Source organism: Platalea leucorodia, assembly GCF_965183815.1.
Source record: "Platalea leucorodia genome assembly, chromosome: 6".
NCBI classification, from domain to species: Eukaryota; Metazoa; Chordata; class Aves; order Pelecaniformes; family Threskiornithidae; genus Platalea; species Platalea leucorodia.
The window spans coordinates 345,904-371,497 of record NC_138828.1 but is presented as its reverse complement, the minus strand read 5'-3'; the positions used below and the strand labels follow the sequence as shown (position 1 = coordinate 371,497).

Here is a 25,594-nt window from a genome sequence, read left to right as displayed (position 1 = left end):
CCGAAGGTGCAAGCGCTTGCGTGGCATTCTGCCTGCATAATGAACTCGGAAACATTGCCGGCCGACGTAACGTGCTCCCGTTCCCCAAGAGATGGAATTCCAAAGTAACGTTGAAGTTTCTGGCCCCCAGGAAGCGGTGGATAGAGTAAAAGCAGAATATGCTCTGTCTGTCTGTGGGCTCGTCGGGCAGGGGGAATGCTTAGGATCCTTTCTTAGAAGCCTGCCATGACAGCCATTTTGTAGGACACCTTTCAGCTGCTCTCGAATGAGAGCAGCTGTCTAGAAACCAAATGAGGTAATCCGCAGGACGGAGCCCACAATCCATTCATCTTCACTGTGTCTGTTTGCTTTCATGTGTCCATGCTCTTCCTCTTAAATCTGGTGCTGGTATTAAGAAAAATGACACTTTGGAACTGGAAAGCAAGACTCCAAGTTCCACTGCCACGGAGACATCTTTGACTCAAAGCACCTAGAATTAAATATGAAGCACGTGCTTCCCCTTTGTATTGGGAGAGAGTTTCCCAGGGAGGCACAAACCGAGGGCAAGAGTGCCAGTGACAGCTTGGGCGCGAATTCCTGGCTTTCGGCTAGCTTTCGTTTTCGCCTGCATAGCTGTTGTAAAGAATGTTCGAGGCCCCTAAAGCAGTGAGCAGGAGCTCCTTGGTGCATCCTATAAACTGCGATGAAGACCTGTTAAATGGACTCCCACAGTACTGTTTCCGTTCAAAATGTTCTTACCTTAGTTTGTCAGAAACCCATAGGAAGAAATGCACTGGCTTCACAAGTCTACTTCTCCAGTTGCACAGAGCTACAAGCTCTTCCAGAATAAAGACAGAGCCTTGGCTTCCCTTAAGCCCCTATGGAGAGGTGCTCTCAAAGCCAGGTTTAACTTGAAGCTTGTGGTTAATTCCCACTGTCCTCAACCCTGCATGTGATCCACAGCAAAAAGCAGAGCAGCTCATTCTGCCTGAAATCTGTACTTCAGAGATGAAGATTATGCTACCAAAACTTCGGCCAGAGAGAGAGCTCCTGCCTGCATTCAGGCTATCTCAGGTCACGCAAGCATGGTATAGAAAAGAAAAGAAATGGAGCTTGCTTTGACACTAGCTTGAACAAAAATGGACAGAGGGCAGGTAATGCAAACTGTCAAGCATAAACAGCCAGGTAGCATCACTGGGCATTGCAGGACTTGCTTCCTGCTGTGGAAAAAACAACTGATTTTCTAAAAGTGAAGCGATACCCAAAAGAAGGGGTTTATTTTCAAATGTAAAGAAGTTGAGAAACTTCTTAAGGGGAAGACACGTGGATGCAATAGGTGCTTAAGCTGGTTCCAGAAACAGGTTACTTAAAGGCTGAAGGTGTTAAATAAAATGCGGCGATGGTTACTTCTTCCTTCCCGCATCCTTTTATTCCAAAGGACTAAAGGACAATATCCGAGTTGTAAAGACAGGATCAAAAGGAAATCAGCGGTCAACCAGGAACAAAAACTATTAAAATGTAAAGCCTAGAGATCATTTCCCACTATTTTTTTTTTTTAGGATGAAAGTTCTGACTTTTTCTTATAGCTGTAAGAGTCTGAGCTATTTATTTGCCAATTACATTCAGACTCTTGTCAGAATTGCTTAATAAGGTTCATTTTTCCCTCGGTAGCTCCTTAACGGAATATCTGGATAGGAAGTACATTTAAAGTTACCCTACACTTGTGAACTTGTGCTGTTGCCAAGAGCTCTTGCTACTAGTGATAGTAAAAAAGAAAAAATCTGATGATTGCTAACAGATCATCTCGTGCATTGTTGTGTGCTTTGTGTCAAGTGAGCTGCACGCTGGAGACGGAACTTAAGTCAGCTGGTTTGAAACTGGAGGCAACTAAGGATTTGGGAATACGAGTGTAGTCATTTTCCTTCCTACCACACAAAAAATAGTTCCTATTGAATCTTTGCTCCTTAAGTGCCACCGGCTGTTTGCGTTGGACAGGATGTAGGAAGGGACATCTGCAAGCTGTAGCCAACACGGTTTGAGCAGAGGGCAGATAAGGTCATTAAAAAACAGGAGTGCAGACTGCCCCATCTCTGCGTGTGATCTGATCTTAAATTCAAGGTAACCGTGAGCAAGGTTTCACTTGCACGCAGGTTTATGTTTGGATTTGTCCTTTTTGGCTTTGCTATTCCTTAAGCTTACAAACCCAAGAGGAAAGATACGGCACGTTTCTGTCCTAGGGCGGCCCTCGGATAGGCAGAGTCGAGCGCCATTCACCGCAAGCGTGTCAAAATGTCACTCAACTGAGAGACGGAAACCATCTGATACTTAAAGGAACGCAGTGATCCCACTTAACCCGATGTTTGCCCTTCTGTTGGGGCTTTGAAACGCTCAACCAACTCTTTGTACATGTGCTCGGATAGACTTAGTCAATGTGTTTCAAGTGATTAGAAGCTTATGTATCATGTTGGACCAAGGGGTAAATGCTCAAGTCGTTTTATGAGCTAATCTTGGAGCCAAGAGTCTCTGAATTCAAGCGCAGGATGCATGAAGGTGGAAGCTGGCCAGCAAAGCTGCAGCTGCATTAAAAAAATAAACGTCTGTAGGTCTCTGAACTATTTTAAGAACTACGATAATTTCTCAGCCTGTTGGCTCATTTTGAATAATTCACCGCCTAGCCTAGACCTAACCTTTCTTGCTTTGCTTAGATGAGTACCTGCACAAGATCAAATCGGAGTTTTTCAGTAGGCACCAGCCAATCCAAAATCTCTTACTGTAATACTCCAATAAGAAACTAGAGTTCCAACAAACCGAGGTAGTTAAGTAGTAGACATGTAAATATTCACTACAAATATTTCGGTAAAATATTGTATTGTTGTGCTAGTTGAAACTTTTGTTATTGTCATCCACTAATCAAATAAAAGAGAATATGTAAATGCTCAGGAAGTAAGAGAAACGTATATTTTTCTGATAGATAGCCTTTCCGTGGAAGGCGGAGGGGATTTCACCACTGCCTTAGAGGATCAGAAGCCATCTGTTTGTGAAGGCGAGCCTACAGGTATCTTTTCTGAATGCGTAGTCAAAGAAATCGGAGCAAAATGAAGAGAACAAAAGCGAAGGTAGCGGAAGAACGTAGACTTAAAAAAACACACCAGTTTTTCCTGTACTGGTCTCCCGAAGAGACAAGGGCTTTGTTGTCTTTCCAAAGGACAATGACTGCAGAACCATCTAAAGCAACGGGGAGGTCAAAGAAGTCTCTGATTGAGTTTGATTCCCTTGAGCTGCAGCAGGACAGCAAATTCAAGCCTGAGCTAAAAAGGGGAATGCATTTCGTCAAATATTCTGCAAGACTAAAAATATAAGGGTTCTAAATGGTCAATGCAGTAGAACCTGAGTCCTTTTTAGTAAACCAGCTTAGTTGTGATGTTACATTTGCCTCACAGTATATAAGTGATCTCTCAAAGTACGTGAAGCAAAGCGATTCAACTTGGGTTTGTCTCCTCATCTTCTTCCTGCGGGGTGTACACGGTACTTCACCTTTCTGGATTATTTCAATACTTCTGAACATTTTTTTAGAATGCATAGGTTGGTCATGTAGAAATCCCAAGTAATTCTCATCTGTTAGCTAAGCAGCGGTCTTTTAACAGGAGCTGCTTTTGTAAGCAGAGTATGTAATTTTGCTCTTCAGAAGTGGCACGACAAGAAGGTATTTTAAATGGCACAAGCGGCGCAGTCCTCTTGTCACATAACCAAAGGATACCACATCCATCTCCTACGTGGTACTGTGAAAAAATAGCCTTGAAAACAATGGTTGCTTAAATCTACAGCTGGCCTTCTGGAGGCTCCTGACTAAGTGCAGCCAGCAGCTGGAAAGGAAGTGGCAATACAAAATGGCGTAAGTTCAGGAGACCAGGGGTTTGCCAACCCAACATCTTGGGTTCTTGCCATTTTACTTATTCCACATGGGATTCTATGGTTCTGCATGTGAAAACAGCAAAGTCATCAGTCAACAAGAAGTGTCTCCAATCAGAAAAATATAATGAAACCTGTTAAATGAGTCTATGCCATTTACCCAGAAACAAACCTGCTGGTTTATAAGTCACAAAACTAACTTTGTCTGCTTGTGTTGCTCTTAATTCCACTAAAAAGAGCACTAGAAAAAGAGCAGACGGGTTGTTGCTCCATTAGCGATTAATATTAGCTCCACTACACGAGGAATTACTGGGAGTTATCCAGCAATAGCCTGAGCCGTGCCAATGGAAAGTCAAGAGTTCAAGTATGTACGTATCTTTCGTAGCTGTCAGTCTTCTGCACAGCAAACTGTTTATCCCTGGGCCAAAGCTGGAACTACTTCAATATCAGGTTATGGAAGTATATTTCACATACTACCTCTTCAAAAATTTTTCCTGTCAACCTGTACAACTTCATGAGTGTTGTCGGTGCGTTCTTTCTTTCAAACGCTGCTGAGGAGGAAGATGCTGGAACGAGGTGCTTGAGGGACACTGCAGTTGCAATATGGCAAGCTGGCTATTTCGGTCATGTTTCACAGGCCAAACAAGCTCTTCACAGAATACGAAAAAATGCAGCATGTTCAAATAACTTCCACTGTGCTTTAATCTACATAAGTACTCTGTGCATTTGTTATTCATTTGGCAGGACAGGCTGTTTACATACTCTCACACAAACAGCGTGTGGAAATGCATTTAGAGCTTCAGGTCTGGGGCTGGTTAATACTGGGGGCCTAATTAGCTGCTGGGCCTCTGTTGTAAGGTAACTGCACTGAAATACTTGGCATGGAGAGGAGGGGTTCTTAACCTGACTGATTTACATGGTGCTGATGACAAAATTAGATCTCTTACAGCTGCACACGGTGCTGATTTGTTTTAGCCACAACAGCAGTTTGTTACAGCTGGTTTTGTGTACAGTTGCCACGGAACCGCATGCAGCCTAGCTCAACCGAAAACGCTGCAACTGCACTGTTTAATATACAGGCGCATAGGTCTAACCAACTCCTGCACGTAGGACAAGATCGACGTTTCGCGTAGCGATGTAAAAGGCAACTTGAGTATCAGGAAAACATAACGACGCGAAAAACTCATCCCCTTCCTCTGCTCTCCACGTAGCTCTCCTCCTCTCTTGCTTCCCTGCGCGGCCATAAAGCAGCGCTCGCTCCACGGAGGGGAGCTTTGGCTGCTGCGCAGAGGCCACGATGCAGCTCCTCCGCAGTGATTCACCCCGCTCTTTTCCTCTGGGGTTAACCACCAAAGTTTGTTGGTTTTTTTTTTTTTTTCTTCTACCACTTTCCACCTTTGCTCCTCCTGGTTGCCATTTAATGCACAAACCTGATGTGCTTTAAGACCGATAGCAAAACCCCAAATACACAACTGAGGCGGTTGATGGTTGCTGAACTCAGAAAAGTAATTACTGAAAACTCTCTATGCAGTACACTTAGCTGTTAAACTGCTAAGAATTGCCACAGAAAAAAGACAGTGCAGAGCTGTAACGAACCGCTGTGCTTCCCAGCGGATTAATATTAACCTCATCCCAAATAACTCTCCGGGGAGAACTACTTGCAAAACAGGGAGAAAGTCAACAGCCTGAAAGCCTTCGCCCTCCTCTGGGCCCGAGATCGGACATGCAGTTTTCTGACTCCTGCTTAGCTTAGAATTTCACGTAACAGAACAATGAAGTTGAAGCGATGTTAAAAGCCTAGGGCATGTCTGCATGAGAGAGGAGGAGGGAGGGCTTAGTTCTCAAAGGGCCAGAAGTCCTGTGCAGCCATGGCCGGTGACACGTAGAATAAGGCCAGAACTGCAGTTCAGCCACAGTGCTGTTCTGAGGTTGCTGCTGCTGTTAAATTAGTGCCTCGTTTTATCATTACATGTTGAGCAGTGGTATGCATCTTGACACATAATTTTAATAATAGCTTGTAAGTGTCAGTGATAATGTAATCTATTTAACAATGAGCCTAAAGATTATCCAGAAGAGAGCATATTATGCCCTGTTAAAACAGCTAATCTGCATAAAACTTATGACAAGCCAGACCTTTTCAGTGTTTAATAAACTGGCTGAATATTCATTTTTGAGGCACTGTCCAAATTGGTTTGGTCACAGATGACTATTTAAAGCCCATTCCAAAGCTGGCAAATACACGAGGGAAATAACACAAGAATGGGGAAAGAACAAATGCAACAACCAACCACCCCCCATAAAAACAACAAAAGACTGCCGCTAGCCAAAGCCCCTCATGATTAACATCAGCAATAATGGGCCCGCTTCTAGCAAAACGTAGGATGACATTTGTTGCGAGTACTTACTGGCCGCTTTTGTACAGGATTGGTGCGGGGCAGAGCAAGAAGTCAGATTCCACTGTTTTTGGCTTTTCATCTGAAAAAACAAATCACATGAGCTTAATATACTGTGCCGCTTCAACGAGCAGCTGCTGTGTGAACATGCTATTAAGTCCCTTCCCTTCTCACAGTATGCTGGTTACTGGTTTGGTAACGCCTGAACTGGGAAGCGAGGCTTTTTTTCAAGCCGCACCTTGAACATAAAAACCCAGAGCCGGCTTTACGTGTGAGTGTGAGCCCAAGTCACGTTGCTGACTTCATGGGACTCAAGTCAGCTCGCGCTCTTGCGGAGAGATGACGTCTTAAATCAAGACCTTTTTTGCAAAGAGTGAGCACGTGATTAGGGGTTTCCTGTTATTTGGACGACGAAGGTTTGTCTCTCGTTAGCTCCAACGCTGTTCATTGTGTTCAAGGACTATTTCATCAGGTGCGATTGGAGCGTCTCTTTCTCCAGTGTTTCTCATGCTTTTGAGTCTCTAGCTGTTTGCAAATCTCTTCAACTTATAAAGCATGTAGTTGTAGAGCACCGTGTCCAGGAGAGCGCTCCTTTTCTGCAGTTGTGAAAAGCAGAGGAGAGAGCTCTTTAACCTCACGCGTTGGATAAGCTGGGAGGAACTCCCCTCCTGTGTGCAGAACCGTCCTCTCCAACTTCCCCGCGGCAGGACTGATAACTTCTGTCCTGGAGCTGCTCCTGCAAGCACGGACTGCCTCCCGATGTCGGGGTGAGAGCAGATAAATGATCTGCCAGATAAACTCGGAGATCACTCTGTCCTGCGCTCAGGGAGCAGGCAGGCATACAAGTAGTTCGGGGGCAGCTGAAGGAGGAGCTGTTAGCATAAATGAGCTTTTCTTGTGTGCTCTAATCTGCACTGACTGCTTGGCCTAGATTTGGGGCTAGTTGTGAGGTGGGGAAGAGGGATTAGCACATTGCCATATGTTTTTGTCTTAATGGTATGTTTCATAGATTATTTTTCTATCCCACAGCTACATTTGGCAGGTTTCCTTTCTAGCATTTGGTAATGGTTCTTTATAAATGCAAAAAGAGAAACATGCCAAATGCATCTTTTAAAACCAGAAGAACTGACAAAATAACCGTTTGCTCCGAGGCCGGTCCCGAAGCACAGCCCAGGCTATCAGTACGGGGAACTCTAACGTTCAAGTACGTCCTCATGCAAGTACCCTGCGTTACGCCTTCGAGCGGCGAGGGTTCCGCTGAGAGACTGCCAGATTTTCGTAGAGGCGAATGCGATGACACAGGAAGGGTTTTCCTTTGCTTGGGATTATCTCCTTCTTCCCGCTACTGCTCAAAGCGCCCTTCCTACCTTTTTGTCCATCCTAGCTCCACTGTGCTCTTTTAGCTTTCCTCTGAGACGAAAGCGCTTGGAGCCCAGCCCAGAGCTGTAGAGAATGAGCCTGCGTGTCAGGGCGAGGGCCTCTTAACATTGCCCTATTGCCTTCCTGTGCCGCTCCCTGAACCCTTGCTGTTGTCCATTGCTGAAGACGAGAACCTGGGGAGATTTTAGCAGGCCTCTGGCAAGACGCCATACAGCAGATTGTGTTTTTACACTGCAACATATAATCAATACATCGCTATGCCATTCCCCTGCCTTCGTGTGCGTTAGCGCACCCTTTCCTGAAGCCAAGGAAAAAAAAAAAAGGCAGCCCAGAGATCTATGTGGAAATTCTCACATCAGATGCTAGCAAGTATTTGGGGGCTTCATCCTGTCCAAGTATAATTATTTCTACCATGGCAAAGCAGACGTACACATGCCGTACAGCTATAAAAGGCTGAGCGATCGGAGAATTGGGGAAACCAGTCAGAAAATGTTGCAAAAGGTCATATAAAGAAGGCAATACGCTTCAGACGTTCTTCAGTGACACTCATCTAAGCTGTTAGAAGGCTTTCCAGGTAACCTATTCCAGGCCTGAGACATGCTTCCCGTGACCACTATTCTCCTCGTACCTCGCCTAGATCTGCGGCAGAATTTGAAGCCTGTTGCCTCTTGTTCTCCTCTCAGGGGACTGGCAGAGCCCAGCGTAGTATTTTCAGCCCGGCAGCAGCCCATACTTCACCATTACTTTGGTCGTTCTTGCTTTCCTGTAGGTGTAACAAACTGAACTTTTCTGTCCTTGCTCACAGCTTGTGTTCTGGACTTCTGCCCGTCCTTGCCCGCTTCCTCTCCACAGCGGATCCTTCCCCGCTTGTAGCACGGAGCACATAAAAATTCAGGTTCATAGGGGCCATCGTTGCCAGCGCAGCACAGCCCCGAATTCAAGCAGCACCGCGTCCTTCCAGTCATTAGGTACTGTCAGCCAATTTGGTGTGTGCTGCTAGCATTGCTACTAAATAATGCCAACAGCTTTTAGCTGGGTAGTAGCGCCCGCCAGCAGGGCAGAGGAGGCTTACGTTCGCGATGCGTATGGAAAATGGCTACGTCCCTCCTTAACTCTCATATGCTGTAGGTCCTTATCTCCACCAGTACCTTAATGCGCTCCATCAGAAGATGCTGAATGGTACGAATGCCGCTACAAACATAACCCTATTGATGCAAGCCTCAAAACAGTCGGGCGAAGGAGGTACGCGCTATTGTTTTAATTTCCCAAATGGACAGATTGGGGTGTGGAGAAGTGACTGCTCGTGCTAAACCACAAGTCAGGAGCAAAGCAGGAATAGAACTGAGGAGTCCTGATGACTTGCAAACCAGCCTCTTCAATTGAAGTTTAAGTTTTAATTATCTTCTGGTCGTATAACTGATATCTCAACTCTTTACCCTAGAGAGTGTGAAATGAATTTTATTCACCTGGAACTGAACTGGTCTGTGTCCCCACTTCTCCAAGTAAGAAAGGTAAGCCATGATGATAAGTACACAACTGCAGCGCTCATTTTTCCACATTGCAAATTCTAGCTCTATGAAGCTAATTTACGTAACAAGTTTAAGTAAGCAAGCTATATTGTAACATAGGAAACGAAGGTGACAATTTTAATTGAAACTGAAGTGAAATTTATACAGGCAGATATTTATTTACACGGGTTGCCTTTATCCAGAAGTACTGTGCTATTCTGTTATTCTCCCGAATTATTTTAGACATTTAACAGGCAGGAGAGATTGGCAGCCCATTCAAGTATATATGATATCCAGAGCAAGGAAGAAAATGTACTGGAAACAGAAGTTCAATTGGGTAGGAATTTAAGACAGGCTAATATAAAAATCAGACAGTCAGTAGGGAAAAAATGAGTGGGGTTTTTTCTACAGGTCCCTCTTTGGTCATTATCCAGTCTGGCTGGCTTCTAAGGGATACTGCCCAGAGCAAGAAGTTGGATGTACTTAGACTAGCCATCCACTTGAGCTTCTGGATGTAAAAAATGGCAAGAGGTTTCCATTAATGGCGTTTTTCCCACCATCATCTGCCTCGTGCCAGTTCAGGGAACACAGCAGCACAGGGATTCAGATCCAGATTCCGGCATGGGTTTTCATCTGCCCTGCTGCAAGTTAATGCACTGAGCAAGAGAAGACCAAGTCCGGAATATTTTACTGAAAATTAAATTCTCGAAGAGCGTGCATACTTAATCAGATATCAAGAAGAAAATAGTCTGCACTACCTCTCAATTACTTTTTAGAGCTTTTCTAACTTCTGCAGCAGTCCACTCAGAAAAATGCCCCCAGTGACACTTGTAGTTTGACAAAGGAGTAAGGCTTGTGAGTACTGATGGTGAGTACTAATAATAAAAAAAACCAAAACTGCATGCACCCCACCCACCCCCCACCCCCACCCCCCCCCCCACCCCCTCCCCCCAAAAAAAAAAAAAGAAAAAGAGAACAGATGAAGCTATAGGGAAAGCGTGTGTAAAAGATGCCGTGGTCACTCTGTCTGAAACAGAATTCCTTTCCATGGATCAGGAAACTGAAGTCCAGCTAGGGATCTGGTTGCAGTGAGACCCGCTCCTGCAGGCGAGTGCTGCTTGGGACCCTGAGGTGATGAACCATGTCAAAAAACAGGGACAAGAGAGTACCAGCTGTTCTGACTTGGCCTTATTCTGTGCTGTTGCAGGAGCTGCAGGGAGAGGACTGACCCCGTGTCCCGGAGGGGCACCCACGCCCTGCCAAGCCCCTCAAACAAGCGCGCGAGGGCTACGCGTCCAGTACGCCAGACCGAACGGGCAGAGATGCTGCAAGACAACGAGGTAAGTGCGTCTTGGAAAAAAGTGCTTGTTGGAATCGTGATGAGAGCCTACGTTTAGGCCTGGGTCTTCTTACAAGAAGGGACGCTTGGTCAGTACACCCTGTGGTCATTTGTTTTTTTTTTTTTTTTTTCATCGGCAAGCATCTGCTTACTTGGGCATCAGGAGCCAGGCAGTTATCACCGAGTTAATTCACAAAGCCAGCTGGGCTGCCAAACACCACTCAGAGTTCACAGCTAAGGGCAACTGGTAGCAAATTCAAACCTCTGAGCAAGATGTGAAATAACTTGCATCCTCTTACTAGTCCTCAGAGCTTTCCTGTTTTCCTTTTCTTCGATATTTTTCTCTTTTGATTTTAATTAAATGAGGTTATGAGAAGCAAAATAAATCACTTATTAGGAAATGTAAAGGTAGATCATCTCAAACGTCAATACTTACTAATTGTAGTTCCGTTCACTTGATAGGTACAAGTAACGCTATCGGTTTTCCCACCAAGGGTTAAGCCACTTCCTCTAAGAACAACTTGAAACTCCTCTGGAGAGAAAAGCAAAAACCCGTAATCACCAATCTGTAGTGCACTGCAATAAGTTAGATAAGGAGAATTTCTACATAGCCTGCAGTGAATGAAGCACAACATAGTAATGCTTCCAGCTTACTGAGGTCTCCTTTTTAATTGACCCCTGGTACTGCGTTCTTCAGTGAGGTCACTATAGGAAAAATGAAGATCTGGGAACCAATCTCTATCACGGAGGCAGCTCTATTAAAATGGAAGTTGATTCTGACTATCAACAGGATGGGGGGCTCAGCTGCACAGTAAGAAACAGTATCTCCGTGAATACTCCGAGAAATGAGAAATCCGAGCCTCCTAACAAGAAGATTCCCCCAGGCTGGATCAGGCCCACTTAAAGTGCCAGAGGACGACAACGTGGCTTCTCTGGAAGTTGCGTAAGGGCCGCCCTATTTGTGAATTGCGCATAGGAGGAGCGAAAACGGCTTGTTTACCGAGGCCGCTGATTTCATTGAGATGATCCACGTTTTCACAAAAACATCAAAATAAGAAGATTTTGCAACGACCTTATTTTGAACGGTCTCCAACTATGTGTGGATTGTGAAAGCCAGAAGGAAGACAAGCCTTTAAAATTTTGTGCAACAGTACTTAATAAATGTTTTGCCGCTTGCTGTACAAAAATGCAGCGAAATGCTTTAGTGCTTACGCTCCACAGATTCGGGGCAGGGCACTAGAAATCTTGTCCTGCATTTAGATGAACATACTTTATCAGGATTCCCAGAACTTAACTCTGAGACCATACGTAAAACAGTATGCGTGTGCACAGAATAAGTATCATTGCTTTGAAGCCAAGGGCGAGTGCAGACTAATGGGAGAGAGGCAGATCAATGTGTCTCCAACTCTTGCATGCATTACCTAAATTAGGAAAGTAGGCCTGGAAGCTCCTCGGAGGAGAAAAATGAGTCAACAGAGAAGGATATGATCTTTCTTAAACTCCTTGAGGATATTTTTTTAAGATAGAGATCTTCTGTTCTGGAGACGTCTGTGGTTTTCTTCAGGTAACATAGGGAAATCACAGTCCTATAACAACTGAATATTATTTTAATAATAGAAATAATAAAAACTTACCTCCCACACAGACACTGGATGGCTCCAAATATAAAATCTCAGTGCATGATTGCTTCAAAACCTATTGCAAAGGAGGAAACTAGTCATAAATCGGTTTCAGAGTGCTATTTCAGTGAGAAATACAAAACAAACGCTTGTCCCCACAAGATACGCGTGCACAGCTACAGGTTTGATTTGTCTAAGTCTGACTTGGTAGGACATTGCCTTGACCATGTAAAACTTCTGCACGGTCGAGTCTCCTAGGAGTTCATAACACTTGGATTGGTTTGTTAAATCCGGGACGGTCTTCAAAACATAGTGATGTCTGATTTTAGTCCTGAAATTTCTGTCCAGATCCCTAACCTAATTTTCCATGAACCCCGATCCTAATGTTTAAGCCAAAAATTAGTCACAAGGAGCCTGATCCAAAACCTAAGCCAGTCAAAAGCAGTCTTCCAGCAATCTGTGGGTCAAGCCAAGTGCACGTTAGTCCAAGCGCTGGCATCCTGCCCTGTGTAAAGCAGAGCAAGAACGCACGGTGTTCCTGACTGCGCTGCCTTCTGTCCGATGGGGTTTTTTCACTGCTGTACCAGCCGGCCTGCTTTGATTCTCCAACCAGACAGGGAATATTCTTCCAGAAGGCGGGGATAAAACAATCCTCCCACATGTGCCTTAGAAATATAAGGGATGGACCATAAGAGAAAGGAGGAACTAGGCACCTTTGACAGCTTTGTTCCTATAAAGGTCTCGGACACTGCCCTTAGTTTCAGCCGACTCATGCTTTACTGTTTACAAATATGTCAAGTGATCAGGTTATCCATGGTCACTTAAGCAGAGGCATAAATAGCACCCAGGTGTTGATAAGTGCAGACCGCTTGGTTCTCCCTTGGAAAACGGTGCATCTCAGATGGAAGGGGTCAAGCTGGTCTGACTACAGCCGTTTCTGGAGTCTAACGTGAGACCGTACTCTCCTCCCACTGCTGGGATCAAAGTCCCAGAGCAGGGCCCCATCTCGTAATTGTTATTGTTGGCCAGGAAGGAGATGTGATACGTATTACCGAAATGTTAATCCTCCTCTCTAAGCAGGTAACGGGATTTCTGCTAACTCGAGGGGAAGGAGTCTCGCGAAGCTCGTAGGGTTAAACACACAAACAGTCCACAACTGAACTTCCGTCTGCCTTCACGTGATAAGGGGTGATTATTTTCCCAATGGCTTTTAATTTTCCTCTCGGAAAACTTTCATGATGTCTTCATGTAGCTTTCCCTGTAATAAGCGGTATATTTTTAGCAGGCATTCATAGATAATACTACATGGGATCAACTCAGGTCCTTGTAATTATGTGCACAGTAGAAAGTCCTGTTACTGTCCCCTCTCTACCTCCGTTTGCCAAAACCGTGCCTGCTCCTGAGCCAGCCTACCTGTCAGTAAATGTAACTCTGTCGTACTCTTAACTCCTTTTTCCTTCCTTTAAATAGGTCTTTTTTTATTATTATTATTTTACTCTGTCTGCTCTCTTTGCTAGTGATTTCTGTTGCTACGTATTCAGGCTCAGTAGAAACAATACCATATTTGTCATGGTAATGACAGAAAGCATGCCAAGCTCCAAGGAGAAGAATAGCCTGCCTCATTTAACGCTTTCCATACCACCTGTCTCCCCACAAACTCTTGTGCACAAATTATCTTTTTAGTGCTTCAGAACCCATTTATAAACATCAGGTAGTACTTAAAAAAAATAGAGACTTTGCAGGCAGATGCATTTGGATAAGACACAGCAACAGCGATCTTTGGGAAGAATGTAGCTGCAACTTCAGTGCAAGTCCACCAGTTTATATGAGCTGAGGATCTCGCCTCGCTTCCAGAAAAGGACTTAGCTTTTGGATTCCTGTTGCAGTGTAGGGAGAGGAAGTGTTACCTAGTTAATTGGGGGAGGAAGGGAGGATAGTTTGTGCAAAATAAAATACAGAAAGAATAAAGCATTTGATCCCTTTACTGTAAAAACAGGCTCTGTTTTTTTCCCTCTGAAGAGACAGAGTCAGACGAGTAGTCCAATTTAAGCTAATGAGACTATGGACTTGCTTTAATACGAAGTACAGATCTAGCAGTTGGCAGTATCAAAGCCCACTGAACTCATTTTTTTTTTTTCAGAGCAGCACTATATAGACAGGGAGGAACCTTCCGACTCCTGTCCCGTCCCCCCTTGCCCGGTGTCCGATGAAGCAGGGCCGCATGCTGACTTGGGGGGCGGGGAGAGGGGAGGACAGCGACAGGCGTAATCTGTCCGTTCTTGGAAAGTACTAGTTCTGTAACTGCACGGTATCCGATAGTGATTTGTCTGACACTGTATTTCCAAATGCAATATGAAACAGGCAAAGAACTGATTTGGACATGCTTACCTCGCTTTGGATTCAAGAATAAACTGGCAGGGGGGCGGGGGACCAACGCCTACTGAGATAAAATATGGCCTAGATTGAAAGACCACAATGCGTGAACAAAAGCGCATTTCAGTATAGGGTTCAGGATCCACTGACGTCCCGCACGGCAGCATAGAATTCGTCTTTATACATTTAGATGTGCTGCTACTGACGTAAAGCAGGAAAATACTGGGTTTTAATACTGTTCCTAGAAATAAACAATTGCTTTGACCCTGATTTTTGATCATTAACTACTGCCATTCTCTTGGCAAGGATGGTGGCCTAAGACTGTCATTTTCACCCAAACAAAGCTTACATTAGGGGAAAAAAAACCTGTGTGAAAATACTTGTTTTTCTAAGTTTAACTAGTTCTTTTTCACCGTTCAAAAAGCTGCTTCATAGTCCATGCTTTGCAAAAAAAAAAAAAAAAGGGATAATGGTGTAGAAATCTGCCTTGATTGTGAAAATCCTTCCCTTCAACAACAATCATCAAGTAACCTTAAGAAGCAGAAATAAAAGAAACCTTGTAAAGAATTGACTGGAATCGGGTGGAACCAACCTCAAAGCATATAGATAGCTCTTTGCTCAACCTTTTATATTCTGGGTTTTAATCAATGCTCCCTCTAAGCAACACTGAAACAACACGCAGAACCAAATTTTTCCATCAAGTAAAAATCAGAGCAACAATTGTAACTTGTGGCCTTTCTTTACTCTCCTTGCTCTGGCTCACACTCTTTCCTATCTGTTTTAATCTTCTTTTCTCACTCTTTCCATGCAAGCTGCTCCTTCCAAGCTAGCACGGTGCCCACCAATAAAAAGCTCATCTCTCTTCTTGAGGAGGAATGACGTGAAGGCGTCTCCCCCGTTTTGCCTTATGATCCATGTTCATTATTTAATATGCCTCCATAGCTCTAGACCAGGGCTGTTCCTGTTTCACCCTTTCAGCTACCGCTGCGGTACGATCTTTCAGCAACAGCCGAGGAGGGGTTTTCCAAGGTCTGCGTTTGTGGTCCGAGCTCCCCTTTTCACGACATTGGTGCTTTACCGTGCAGCTGAAAGAGAGAAGCGCAGGGCTCGTCCACGGTGCGGGGGGGCTCTCGCGCACGGCTGAAACGTAGTACCCTCGCCGCTTTTTCTGCAGCCCGAGAGGAGGGATCTGACCCATCTCAACAGTAGCAGCTTTTTACGGAGCCGTCTCGGTTCCGTGTTACGGAAACGCATTGAACAGTGGCAACACACAAACCAAAGCATGCGTGTAATTTCACTTCCCTTCTCTTCCCCCCCCACCCCTTTTAGAAATTCAAAACTAACTTCAAACTATCTTGCTGTGCAAACCTGGGTTGCAAAGTTAGCAAGATCGAAACTCTACAAAAAATCTGTACCACGTTCCCTCTTTCCCAGTTCAGGATAATCAAAGAGAATGATCTGGCATTGCAAATTAATCATTTAGAAACCTACCGCCCACAAGAAAAGTTGAAATAATCACTATATAAGGCCATCCTTGGATAGGATAGTTAAACAGTCTGCTGACATAAAATAAATTCAAATAAGACTATAAATTGCCCTAGTTTAACAGCAGACAGGGAGAGATTCAGAGAGTTGATGTCATCGGCTTCATTTCCAGAGCTCCACACCAAATATAGGGCGCTCTTCTCCCGGGCTTGCAAAGGCTTTCCCTCTAGTCCCCTCCCTGGAGGCTAGCTGTCCCAGAAAGAAACGCTTCCCCCCAACGCAAAGCGCAAAACAGAGTTGAAACCTGTCAGCCTGTGTCCTGGCATCTCACAGCTTCCAAGAGGGAGAACTGCGGAGGAACTAGAGAGTGGTTCCTCCAGGTCTGAGACAGAACGGTGCTACGGGGAACGGGTTACAGCTGGAAACGCGCAGAGGCTGAGGCTAATCAAAGTGGAGAGGATCACATCAAAATCACAGCTGGGAGCTGGCCATTTTAGCGCTCCTTAGGAAGCGTGTGTGGCTGCTGGAACGAGAGAAGGCAGTGGAGTTCTGCGGTTCTAGGCAGTCTGTCTCTTGTACTTAGAGAAAATGAGACATGAAATTCAGGCCCCAAACATCCTCTCGTTCAGTAACAACAACGAAAGAACAGACTGCTGAGGAAACCCTATTCTGTAGCTCCTCTGTATACAAAATTTGTTACATCACTGCCATATTGCAGCAGCCGAGCATCTAAGATTAAGAAAGTGTTGTTATGCTGTTTTCTACGAGCAGTTATTACAACAGCTACCTCCATCCCAAGCGGCATGAACGCAGCTTATGCTCAGCGCTGAAAACACCACCCGGCACAGCTCCGAGGGCTGGCTGAAGGCAGAGGAGCCGCGGAGGCTTTTAGGGAAATCGCATCCTATGGCCATTAAGTGAATGGATACTGTACAGTTTCCACAGCATTTCTCAGTAATGCAAGTTAACCATTTCAGAATGCTTCCGAGAGCAGAAGTTCTCAGAAGAAAGGCATCCGAGAGATCCCGCGGGCACTCCAAAGCGAATTCACCCTTGATGTAAACTCACTGACGTAACGCTGGGCTGCTTTTTTGCCACACAACCTTCCCTTTTCCAAAAGGGCCGTTCAGAAATCAGCTGCCGGACTGCCCAATTCTGTCTGTGAGCCACCTATCGCGTTCCTTATCTGCTTGTGTAACTTTAAGCGTACGAATATTCTGTTCAACCCAGGGGGATGAGATCCTGGCTTGCAGTTAAAGATGTCCCTTGCTGAATCAAGGCTTTGATGTCCCATACAGAAAATGAGATTCGGCTTCCTTCCACAACCGTCCTGCAGAATGCGGCGTGCACGCAGCTCGCAGAGGCTCTGTCCTGGAGAGGAGTCTCTACGTACCCAGCTCTTAGGGTCAAACGCTTTCTACCAGCTCGCTCACCGCGGCGAAGCATGCAGCAATCAGAACGGGAACTGTTTCGTTCCTGAACCAGCTGACTGGCATTCAGATTTTCTCTTGAAGCCGTACATTGTCCAGTTGTCGCCTGTCTCCATCTCTCAGGCTATTTCAGAGGCTTACGAGCCACAGACCGTTTTGTGTTCAATGTAAGTTTAGTCTGCCTCAGGCACAAACAAGTACACTGGTAAATTTTTCCTAAAACAGTTGTAGGAAGTCCATCGGCTTTATCAACTTTTCTGTCTGGGACCACTTTTCACCTAGCAAAGTTTTTCCTGAACACCCTGACTGTTAATCAGTACTTAAAATCCATATCAATCCTTGTCAGCAGCATGGATTTTTATGCACTTCCCGCTAGAAGGTTCCCGAAGGCTCACATAAACTTCACGGCCCGCTTCCTAAATAAGCGGTTCAGCATTTTTGTCATTAGTAAAACAATTAATCTGATTAGAGATGTTTTACAGAAACACTGCCAGTTTCTGACCTGTAGGTGTCTGAATTGAAAAACAGAATCATGTTTGGTTAGATTTAAGCTTCAGAAACAATACACCTACGCTAATAATTACATTACCGTAGAAAAGGCAGATGTCCCTGCAATAAATTGCAAAAAGGCAGCCAAATAACAAGATGACATAAGGCTCGCTAGTGCTTACAGCCTTCGCAAACTCCACCTCTGGTGATAAATTTTGCCTTGTCATAGATCTTGCCCCTGCTTTATACAGACGTTTCTTCCCATAGAAAGCGTGCCTTCTGCATCTTCCAGTACCTCTCTGACTTGTCCCAGACTGGGCCCGGCTCTGCTTTGACTCACTTTTCGCCCTTGCTACTGCCTCTTAAAAGTTCTCGGAATTGAAACGGTAATGCGGTACGGCTCCTGCAGCTTTTTAAGTATTTTGACTACCGTACGCTCAGAACACACTCTGGAACAGAGCTGTACCGCGCACTGCGGCGTTACACGCAGGCTAAAACAGCAGCTTTCCCTTCCAGCACTTTAATGAAGTTCAGGTTCCAGGAAATTGTGAGAACGACGCAGTAGTAACGAGCCATGAGCAACCCAACCGTACATCAACAATTAACCAAATACGCTAAGCGTCAATTTATTTCACAGCACCATTCGATTTTGCTTAGCCCCAGTATGCAGTTCAAAAGTTTCTGGCAGCAGTCAGCACCATAAATCACAACTCGCGTGGCATCTGTTCCTCCCCAGAACTGTACGCCGAATTCAGGATTCGGGGCAGGTCATCAGCACAGCGGGATTCTTTATTGAACCACCGTAACAATTTTTAAGTCTACTGTTCTGAAACTAGAAAATGCTATAGGGACGTGTAACGTGTTTGCTTCCCGGTAAAAAGCTTAGTATAACCCTGAACTGCTGGAGGAAGAGAGCTCTCTCACACATTTTGCTGAGGCTTGCCATGCTAATGATTTGGAACAACTAAGGCTTTCCAGAGTCCCTGCTGGCCTTTACTCCCTACGGTTCAATTTCAAACCTGCCCCTCTGCGTTTACATCATTGCTCTTCGGAAGCCGATCCCAGATCAGGCTGGCTTGACTCTTTACAGGGGAAGGCAATGTACTTCCGTGAACAAAAGTGTATGTACCCTAATAAAACAACTGCATCTAACTTGCTATTTCCAGAACCAATTCTTGTCGCTCTCTACAACTGCCGGAAAGGAGGCTGTAGCCAGGTGGGGGTCGGTCTCTTCTCCCCAGTAACAAGCGATAGGAGAAGAGGAAACGGCCTCAAGCTGCGCCAGGGGAAGTTTAGGCTGGATATTAGGAAAAACTGCTTCACTGCAAGAGTAGTCAGGCCCTGGCCCAGGCTGCCCAGGGAAGGGGTTGAGTCCCCCATCCCTGGAGGGATTTAAAAGACGGGTAGACGCGGTGCTCGAGGACGTGGTTTAGTGGTGGGCTTGGCAGCGATAGGTTAACGGTTGGACTCGATGATCTTAAGGGTCTTTTCCAACCTTAAAAATTCTATGATTCTAAGTTTTAAAGAGGAAAAAATTGTTCACCTTCAGAGAAGAATCTTATTTGCTATACTCGCGTATGGCAAGACACGTGCAAAACATGCGGACAGTGCAATATAATCACTTCTGCAGTCCGTGTGCAAAAATATATTTACAGCAGTATTAGCTCCTGCTCATTGCGCTCCGAGCTTGCGCCTGGAGCCCCGCTTATTGATACGCTGCCAGCCAGTCACGGGCACGCTCACTGCGAAACGCCTGCTGCACGATTCAGAAGGATGGCACAACGGCACTAAAAAAACCCGTAAATGCTAGTCTAACAGCAGACTCGAGACACTGGCTTTTCCGTGGGGATTTCCACCGCCTTTTTTTTCCTCTCTCCCTTCCAAACGTGGGGTTCATCGTGTTCTCCAGGAATGCTGTAAACACAACACCTAGCGCGCAAAAAATAACCAACCATGAGGAAGGCAGATGTAGGAACTACAGTAAACTGCAAACAAAATGAAACCGGGAGAAGCTACGTTCATAGCGCGACACGCAACGAGGACGTGTTTTTCCTCACGTCCTGTGCCAAGCGCCTCTCCGTTAACCACGAAACCTGCGTCACAAAGAGCTGCATCTCCTTTAGTTCCACCCTCCATCGAGATATAGTGGTAAACATTCTCAGGTTAGCCACCTACCACCTGGTAATTGTTACTGCAAAACCCGGATACTTAATTCGATAAAATGTGCTGAGAGAAGGGTGCAGGATGGCACCCGCTACAGGTAACTCACAAAACAGTGTCTGAGAGGGCCCTGATAACATCAGGCCATTTCCAGCTACCTTGGGCACCACTAGTCTTAGTTGGATCTGCACACATAGGCAAAGCCTCTTCTGACCCTCAGCTGTAATACCCAGCTTCTGTGGGCTGTTTCCTGATTCGGGGTTGCCTACACCTTTTGGCTCCCACTAAGTGCTGCTCAGGGAATGCCGCACACCTGTACAACGGGGGCTTGGGAGCAGCTGTTTAAGCGGTAGGCAGGAGGAGGGCTGCTCAGGGCACAGGTGTAGCAGTGTGTGTTAAGTGGGGTCTAGAAACTCTGGGTCGGAGCTGTGTGAAGCTGTTTGAGCCTGTGGAACGACGCTCTCGAGTCAGTCCCTTTTCTGGTAAGTTAATATCTTCTAGAGCTTTATCTCAGCGCGCAGCCGTCTAGCTCCTCAGAAGAGTGTGTCACAAAAACAGTGTTGTACTATTGTTTGGTTTAGTCATTTGGAGCTAGGTTGGCCTAGCAGCCTGTCTGGCTGCAGTGAGGCAGGCAGAACCTATCAAAACTGAGTTTGCACAGATACTTAGTTCCGTTCCTAACGTTATTTTGCTTCATTTGTGCTGATTGGTGAATTAGGATTGGGCTTAACCCATGTTTCCATGTGGTTTTATTTTTCTGTGAGTCATTTAGAAGTACTACTGGCAGCTTTATTCCTCTTTTTTTTTTTTTTTTTTTTCCCTGTAACTTAAAACTTCTTTCCTCCACTATTGCTGAGGCAGAGAAAAGGAAAGAAAAGTTAAGTAGGAGGTGTTTAATTGCTGTAATGGACTCGTTTGCTATTTTTGTTTTAGAGAATGAAATGCTGACTCTCCATAGATCAGTGCTTTTCATACTGAATTCATTGAGCCTTACAGCATGTAAAAGCGAACATGCGTGAAACGAGGGTGGTGATGAGCTTAGGCTGTACGTATGCCGGCATCATTACAGGTTTCTCTCATTCATGAGTTGTCGTCGCTTTTTTTCTATCTGAAGAAGAGTTGTGCTCCCTTATGCTGTGGTAGAGTTAGGTTTTAAAGATAAAGACCTGGAGTAGGTTACAAGAGAAAAGGAATATAAGTAGAGCCCTCGATTTCACTGACTGCACTTGAGTAACCTTAATCATACTCAGGATCTCGAAGTGAGAAGCCCTTTCACAGCACCGCTTAGCCTGTAGACAGGCCAGCTTCTCCATACAGCAACTCATGTTCAAGCTCCCTGAAGTTATTTGCTTGTTTCCAAAGTGGAATCTTCCATTCTTTCAGATAGCGTCCCAAGTTCCATGTCATTATAATCTCAACTTAATGAAAAAAGAGTATTAAAAAAACCCAACCCCAGAACTTGGGATCCACATGCGAGATGAAATTCCATACTGTATCTGTGGGTCAGTCCAGCATCACGTGTCTCCGCTCTGTTAAAGCAAGCCCTATCGTCTCCCGTTTTTTTTCCCGGCGCCAATCTGTGCGGAAGGGGATGAGGCAACAGGACCACCTCACACTAGACGGAAGACAGTCGATTCAAGATAGCTCGGAATGAAACGCAGGCTTTCATAGGAAACGCCATTTCGATGCCTCTCTCCAGCAAAGTCACGGGGAAGGAACTAGAGCAGTTAGACCTAATGGGATCTACCTCTCTCCGCTGCCAAACATCTGTGCTCTCAGCTACAGCTCGCTGCCAATTGCTGCTTACTTCCTGACGCTGCTCAGCAATGCCTTAGACAAAGAGCCAGGGTAAGGGGGGTGGGGGAAGGTTGCTATCCTGTCCCCTATCTAAATGAAAAAAAATCCCCGAGACATATGGTCTTGCATAAAATAACCATCAGAGAGAAGCCTGGTGCAGTGTCAGGTTAGTGAGAATATTCTAATTATACAATGTCTAAGCAGTACCTCATTTGCAGTCACCAAGTAAACCAAATGTAGATGACAAAACCGTGGGTCATAAGAGATGCGTATTTTAACAGCATCGCAACCTTTACCCCCAAATTACTAAAAACAACCCCAAACCCATTACTTATCAAGTAATGTAAATAAGAATCGAGACAAACTGTTAACTTTCCATAACAGGAAAAAGTTGTTTGGGCTTTTTTTTTTTTTTTTTTAATTAGTAAGGAAAATCTGGGTCGAAGAAACTTATCACTAAGGAAACACTAGACTTCATTTAGGCGTGCGAGTGCTTCATTTTAAGCAAGTCCTACAGCACCCCTTATGTAACGCAAGCGATAGGCACGCAGGGACAGCTGACGAGTCGCATCCCAGTCACAAGGCGCACGCACGCTCACCCGGACTGGAGTCACGTCAGTTCGGTTGCTGGCTTATCAAGCTCTCTGTTCTCCAGGAGAACATTATATGGTTTGTAATATGTCAGAGAATGTCAAATTAAGGGCTGCACGGCAGTGAAGGGTAGAGCAGAAAGCATTCTATTCCAGGCCATTGATTCCTTTTAACAACTACGTGCAGTAATTCCCAAAACTATCTACTCGGTCTCAATCACATGGAAAACATAGCGCAACGTTAGTTCTAAACCTTGCACCCAGTGCAGCTTGAACATTAGACCATCCAAGGGGATTAAAGACGATGACTGATTTAATCAGAATAATTCCTGTAACGATAACTTGTTGCATTTCTCCTCCCCCATCTCCTTAAACGTTTAATAGTTCGCTTCCTGGATTCCCAGTGCATAAACTGAGCATATTTTCTTCCTACAGGAAATGATCCCATTAAGTTGATGTATAATTGATAATGAACTGTTTAAGCTGATTTTGCTCTTGAAAAATCTTAACAGCGTGCAGTCAGTTGGGTGACCCTCCTCCCCTCATCTGCAGCTGAGGGACAGCGTTGAAGGAAAAAGGGGGGAGCAGACCCGGCATACTGTAAGCAAGGTAGACTGGGGAGGAATTTCAGCTTTAGTGAGCCAAGCTGGCTCAAGACAGAAGGATCGACTAACTCAAAATAACGTAGTCCCCGATTACTACTCAATAAGCGAGTTGCCTGCGACTTGGCGGCTGAGACACAAGCAGCGTAGACAGAAGAGGCTCAGTAAACATTCACACGAGAGATGTTGCGCGTTTCCCGAACGTCTAACCTTGGCTCCCTGACTGTTGCAGTTGTTAAGTTTCCCACTCTCCAGAAATAGAAGTCTGCCGACCTGTCTTGTTGCCTTACAGCAGGTAACCGTGGGAGATGTTGACCGACTCGTATAGACGAGTTGAATCATTGACTGTCACCCCAGTGCAAAAGCCGGGTCAGACCAAGGAAGTGCCGCTGATGGCATATCTAGCGCGGAAGGCATCAGATTCACAGACGGAGGCTGGAGCACATTTTTGTAAAGTCATTGCAGTAAGCTTTACGGACCTAAAGGCTAAAGTAGTTCTTCATGTGAAACGGCTCTCGCCTCCCTCTACATAACTGACTACCACTCGCTAGCTTTTGTTCTTTTCCCGCCTCTGTGCCGACTTGCTGTCCAACATGGGTGGCTTGCCTCTCTCTCCCTGCTGACATTTTGTTAGGCTGTAAGGCACCGGGGTAGGGGTCTGCTTTTCGCCAAGTCTCGTCAACAGTCTGTGCGGCCCCTCTCTCTGCTGAGGCACTGGGTTACGAGCGTAGTGACAATGACCGTCACCGCATTCAAGACGAGAAGCGACTAGCCGGGTATTGCGAGCGGGTGAATGTGCCGCTGCCACGCTCATTTTACGCAGTGGGTCCCTTTGGGCCCTGCTGATCCGGCGGTCACCCAGCCATGTAACTGAAAGGTAGGAATGCGTTGTCATGCGCAGTGACTGATACAGGAACCACCTAACTGACGTGGAAACCCCCTGGACATTCAATAGTTCTCTTCTGTTCTCAAATGAATCTGAATACTAGAGGGATTTTGCTGACTGTTCTTTACAGCCAGAGCAGACCTCCCTCTATCATCTACAGGAGTTATCCTGGAAAGAATTTTTACAATTAGGCAGTCAGATTTTTATAGCGCTGCCTGCTTAGACCGCTTTAGCAAGAGTTGCCGCTGGATATGTTAGGAATGTATTTTTTTAAAGGACCCTGGATGCATTTAATCCTTTGTTGAATTTCAGCGTTCCTAGGTACGCTCATTTGATGGTTCTAAGTAACTCCACTTAAGCCTTGGAGTTTACATCCTACAAAGAATGAGGTCTCCTCTCCCCCAGGTTACCCTTTCACCGAGATGTGGATACTTGAGTAGATACTGAGAAGTCTCATCGTGTGGGGTAAGGTACCACGTAGCAAGTGGTGCCGATCATCTCCGTGCAGGCATTTTCACAAAAAAAGCTCTGCCTGAGAACAGAACTACGGATGTACGTTTTACTCTATTCTTGCAAGGATCACTCCTTCCCGTCGTACTGTCCCTCTCCCCTCGCAGTTGTACTGTTAGCTAACCTTCCTCGGGTTTTCATTGATACTGTTCCTGCAGTGAGATCAGTAGAGCTGAATGCAGTGGTCAAGGTACAGCTGCAGGGGGGCTGCCCGCGGGCGACGAGTAGCTTGCTCGTCGGCATCCTGTCTCTCCGTACCTGCGCTGACGTTCAAGACTTAACGAGTCTCTTATTTTGTTGCAATATTATCTCTGACTTTGCAACTCTTTTTGGAGAAACTTAGAGCTTCATGCAAAGCGTTAGGGTTTTTCCCTGAGGGCCCTGGCCAACTTGGAGACAAGTTAGCTTCAATTTAAAATGTTCGAGGTGCTGCAACTGCGCAGCTTACGTGTCTTGATCAATTTGTTTTGTCCACTATGTTTAAGGGTGGTTTGCCGACATAAAATGAACAATTCAAAACCGAGCGCCTGCAAAAATAGAGCTTAACTATTGTATTTATAATCCTGCTCAGATAGACTTTTTTTAAGAAAGTTTGTAGCAATTAAATATAAAACAATTCTAGGCTGAGCTTTCCTTAAACTGACGACTTCCTCTCAAGTTCTGCATGTATCAGTTCCTGTAGTCTTATCTGATCAGTCTTTGTGGGCTTGCTGAAGTACCAAGCACATTTTAACTTCCTGTATTAAGCACTGCCAACTCACTTTAGTATACAAATGTGTTTAAGTCTACTTAGACCTGCCACACACTCTAAATAGTGTTACTAAAGTGAGTTCCATTAATGTAACTTGTGAAGGCACAAGCCTCGCCCGATTCTGCCTGCAGAGACAACCGGACAACTTTCACTCACAAATCCGTAGGACTCGTGTTTGCTTAAGCGAGAGGGGAAGCGGAGATCTTTCGCTGGTTATGTTTTCCAGAACGCAGCACATAAAAGCGATTTGGATTTGCTGCGCCGTGCTAACCACATGCACAGAAACGTGCCACGAAAGCAGGCAAAAGAAGGAACAATTGCAGGAAAAATTGTAAATGAAACACCGTACTAATTTACAGCGGAGTGTTATGGCAACATGACAGAAACTTCAGCC

The 25,594-nt window shown here is 45.3% G+C and overlaps 1 protein-coding gene across 1 annotated transcript in view; it reads right to left on the bottom strand.

Annotated features, from left to right (window-relative positions):
- ANTXR2 (ANTXR cell adhesion molecule 2) overlaps positions 1–25,594 on the bottom strand; it is a gene marked incomplete at its 5' end in the record, with an annotated part of 110,838 nt that overhangs the window by 67,583 nt on the left and 17,661 nt on the right. Inside the window, 3 exons of the mRNA XM_082315448.1 lie at positions 6,294–6,363; positions 10,945–11,040; positions 12,143–12,203. Coding sequence (XP_082171574.1) covers positions 6,294–6,363; positions 10,945–11,040; positions 12,143–12,203 — 227 coding nt within the window. The remainder of the gene's footprint in view (positions 1–6,293; positions 6,364–10,944; positions 11,041–12,142; positions 12,204–25,594) is intronic.